The sequence below is a fragment of the Symsagittifera roscoffensis genome, chromosome 2 (genome assembly GCF_963678635.1).
Source record: "Symsagittifera roscoffensis chromosome 2, txSymRosc1.1, whole genome shotgun sequence".
NCBI classification, from domain to species: Eukaryota; Metazoa; Xenacoelomorpha; order Acoela; family Convolutidae; genus Symsagittifera; species Symsagittifera roscoffensis.
Genome location: NC_087063.1, coordinates 8,709,022 through 8,712,559, shown reverse-complemented (window position 1 = coordinate 8,712,559; position 3,538 = coordinate 8,709,022). Strand labels below are relative to the sequence as shown.

The following is a 3,538-nucleotide window of genomic DNA, read 5'->3' as shown; positions in this document are numbered from 1 at the left end:
GTTTTCGAAAAAAAAACTTTATTTTTTTTTGCAAAACGAAATTTTTTTTCAAAATAGTAAAACCGAAACATCAGTAAATCAGAATACCATGCTGTAAAATAGGAACAATATTACTACAGTAGTAGTCTTATAGCTGGTATGTTGGTTAATAAAGCCTTCATTGTGAAACTTTTCCACATTGTTTTTCAAGTTTCATTTTAACGAAATCAGTAATGAGAATGGAACTCACTAATGAGAACTTGCAATCAATATAAATATCTAAATAATCACTCAACGGTTTAACGTGCCGGCATGTATCTTTTCTATTATTTAATTGGCGGTTCTTGTTACACATGTTTAAGAAGTCCCTAAGTTGACATGTTTAAAAAGTCCATATGTTTTCATGTTTAAACTTTTTCAACGTATTTTTTGCATATTTAACAAGAGTTTCTATATCGTATATATAAATGCTTAAGAAGTTTCATTTGACACATGTTGTTCTGTTTTCGAGTACCTATGTTCTGTTAAAAAGCCAAGACATTGCAAGGGTTCAAAAGTTTACTCAAGTCCTATTTTTTCCTATTTTCGCAACGTGAAACCATCAAAATTTTTGTTTCACAATTTAATTAAATAAATTGGAAAGTCTCAAGATTATACTGGGGTGCTTTCAGGGTACATTGAGGGGTTGCAAATCTGGCGTCTAAGTATGACTGCTCAATTCATTTTGGTTTTCGAGATACGGCGTTTCTTATGTTTTTTTTTCATTTCTTTATCAAAAAACTTAGACATAAAACTAACCGAACTTTAAACTTTAAACCCTATAGTGAGCTATGATTTCAATCAATCTAAACATTTGCCGCGAAAACAATGCTTTTCCCAGTTGTAAGTTAGTATTTTGTGGTCGATAGTGTCAACGGCTTTTATAAATTTCAAGAAAAAGTTGTCAATTTCACCAGTTGATGTTCGGAATATCATTTTCTCGGGTTAATTCTGCTAATTCATCAATTGTGCTGTGCTTATTGCGGAAACCATATTGCTCAGAAAATAGCATTCTAGGCAATTTCTCAAGGTATTAATACATGCGATTGTGCATTGCTCTCTCATATATTTTGCTCTAAACAATCAGAAGAGATAGGTCAGTAATTATGTTCATCCTTCTTTGTATAGAGGAAACATTTTTGCTTTGCAAAGTTATTTCGGAAACACGCCTTTCAAAAAATAAAGGTTGATCTAAAAGGCTAAATAGGGTGTTACAACCGTTGCTGAAATTTTGACAATTATCTTACTGATGTAGTCATCACCGGAGGAAAGCTTGTAATTTAAATTTTCGATACTTCTACGGTATTGACAATTTTTAGATACATCGAGAACGGAATATTTTTAATATTCGGTCTGACAATATTTGGAATGTCATTTTTTAAGTGTTTTGCTGGTGGTTTGAAAATTTTGAAAGCTTGTCCGAACTCGGAACCTGCGGACTGATTTTCCACTTGCTGTGAGCTATATTTTGCTCGTTTCTCAGATTTGCGAGCCTGTTGGTGAACCAAACTGCCCGCGTGCTTTGTACTTTTCTTTTGAATTTCAAAGGAGCAAAATCATCCAGAACACTTCATCCAGATTCCTTTGGAAGTGCACACCCCAAAACCGACTGAAGGAATATCCCAAAAATCTAGGACAATCGACTGAAAGACTATCTTTTACTAAAAACACAGAGAGGAAATACGATCAGCGGTATCAGTATAAATAAAAGCTTTTTATAGGGATGCGTATATGCTCATTTTTGACTAGCTGGCTTCTATCTTAGTCGCCTCTAAGAAAATATCCAGCGCTCAATGCAATTTAGTAAAGTTGAAGGGTTGGTTGACCAAAAAGGGGTGTCCTAAAGCAGCACTAACGGGGTTGCCAGGAGATTGAATCCCTAACTAAAGGCGTCTCCTTGACAATCCCCCCCCCCCAAGTTCCGCTATTGCTTAGAAATAACGGTAATTAACTTGAGCCCAGCGATTTTCCTTTTGAATGATTTGATGTTTCGACTTCCCACTAAGCTACAAAAAAAAGCATTTTTTCAAGTCTGATTTTTTTCGGAAAAATAAATCATCTATCATTGAAGAAAACGCTATCGTTTTCAGATGAGTAAACGTAAATTAATTAATACGGACGAAAATCCGAATCACGACTTCTGTGAAGTTCTGAACGAACTTTCGGTTTTTGAGCGGACAGTCGAAAACAATACTTTCAAAGCAAATGCTTACAAGAAAGCAGCGAGTGCTATTTCTAAGCACCCAACGAAGCTGACAAACATGCAAGAAGCCATGCAAATTCCAGGTGTTGGTAAACAAATCGGACTGAAACTTGAAGAGTTTCTGAAAACTGGAACTCTTGAAAAACTGAACAAAATCAAGAAAGATGACAACGCAGCTGCTATTACTGAGTTAACTCGAGTTTCAGGAATCGGACCAACAAATGCGAGAAAACTAGTTACTGAAAATAATATAAAAACACTCGAGGATCTGAAAAAGAATGCTCATTTGCTGAATCATCATCAAAAAATTGGACTTGAATATTTGGACGAGTTTGAAGAAAGAATTCCGCGCTCCGAAATGTTAAAGTGGAATGATAAACTGCTCAAATATATTTTGAAAGTCGATATTAAATTTTCGGCGGAACTTTGCGGTAGTTTTAGACGCGGCGCTGAAACGTGTGGAGATATCGATATTTTGGTCACACATCCTTTAAGCACTGCAGGTTCGCCTTCAAAGAAAAGCGATCCTTTTTTAAATCAAATAGTCGAACAATTAAAAAACGACGGGTTCATAACAGATGTTCTGGCATTGGGTGGTTCAAAACTTGCGGCTGTGTGTAAGTTGCCAGATGAAAATGGTGAAGTGTTCAAGCATCGAAGGCTGGATATCAGGGTGCTCCCTAAAGGCCAGTACTACTTTGCTCTTCTGTATTTCACTGGAAGTGACCTGTTTAATAAGACTATGAGAGCACACGCACTGGAGCAGGGCTTTACTCTGAACGAGTATTCGATAAGGCCCATAGGAAGCACAGGAGTTGCGGGAGAACCGATTCCTGTCACTAGTGAACAGGAAATATTTGAGATTATAAATTATCCATTCAAATCTCCAAAGGAACGCGCGGCTTAGTTTAGAACCGCTGTGTTCTAAATTGAAAAGAGTCATATTTTGTTTAGTTAGTTGTTTAGTTTGAGTTCACTTTTCATAAACCAGTGTTTTTTTTCGTTTGAAAATAGTTGGAGTATGAGTCGAAATGAGTCATCAAAAAACGAGTCTGCCCAAGTCTTAATGCGACTCAAGCTTACGTTACTGGTGTTATTAGATGAAATGCCATTGTGGTACGTGCAGTTCAATTTTCCATTCAAAGTAGCAAAGTTGCGCGTTTAGGTTGTGTGTGTACTAATTAAACCATGGATGTGGCCGGCACGGTATTTTTTTGACGAATGGGGGTTGATAATTGTTGTAAGCCATCTTTTAGGTCACAACAATTTTGATTTTTTTTTTTGGATCGAAACCTCACAATAGCCATAATTAATATA

At 36.2% G+C, this 3,538-nt stretch overlaps 1 protein-coding gene across 1 annotated transcript; it reads left to right on the top strand.

Moving 5' to 3' along the window:
- Nucleotides 1-2,077: 2,077 nt before the first annotated feature.
- Nucleotides 2,078-3,192, top strand: LOC134840066 (DNA polymerase beta-like). Its single transcript, XM_063855719.1, has one exon. The coding sequence runs from the start codon at nucleotides 2,109-2,111 to the stop codon at nucleotides 3,126-3,128; it is 1,020 nt and encodes a 339-aa protein (XP_063711789.1). The 5' UTR covers nucleotides 2,078-2,108; the 3' UTR covers nucleotides 3,129-3,192.
- The last annotated feature ends 346 nt before the right edge of the window (nucleotides 3,193-3,538 follow it).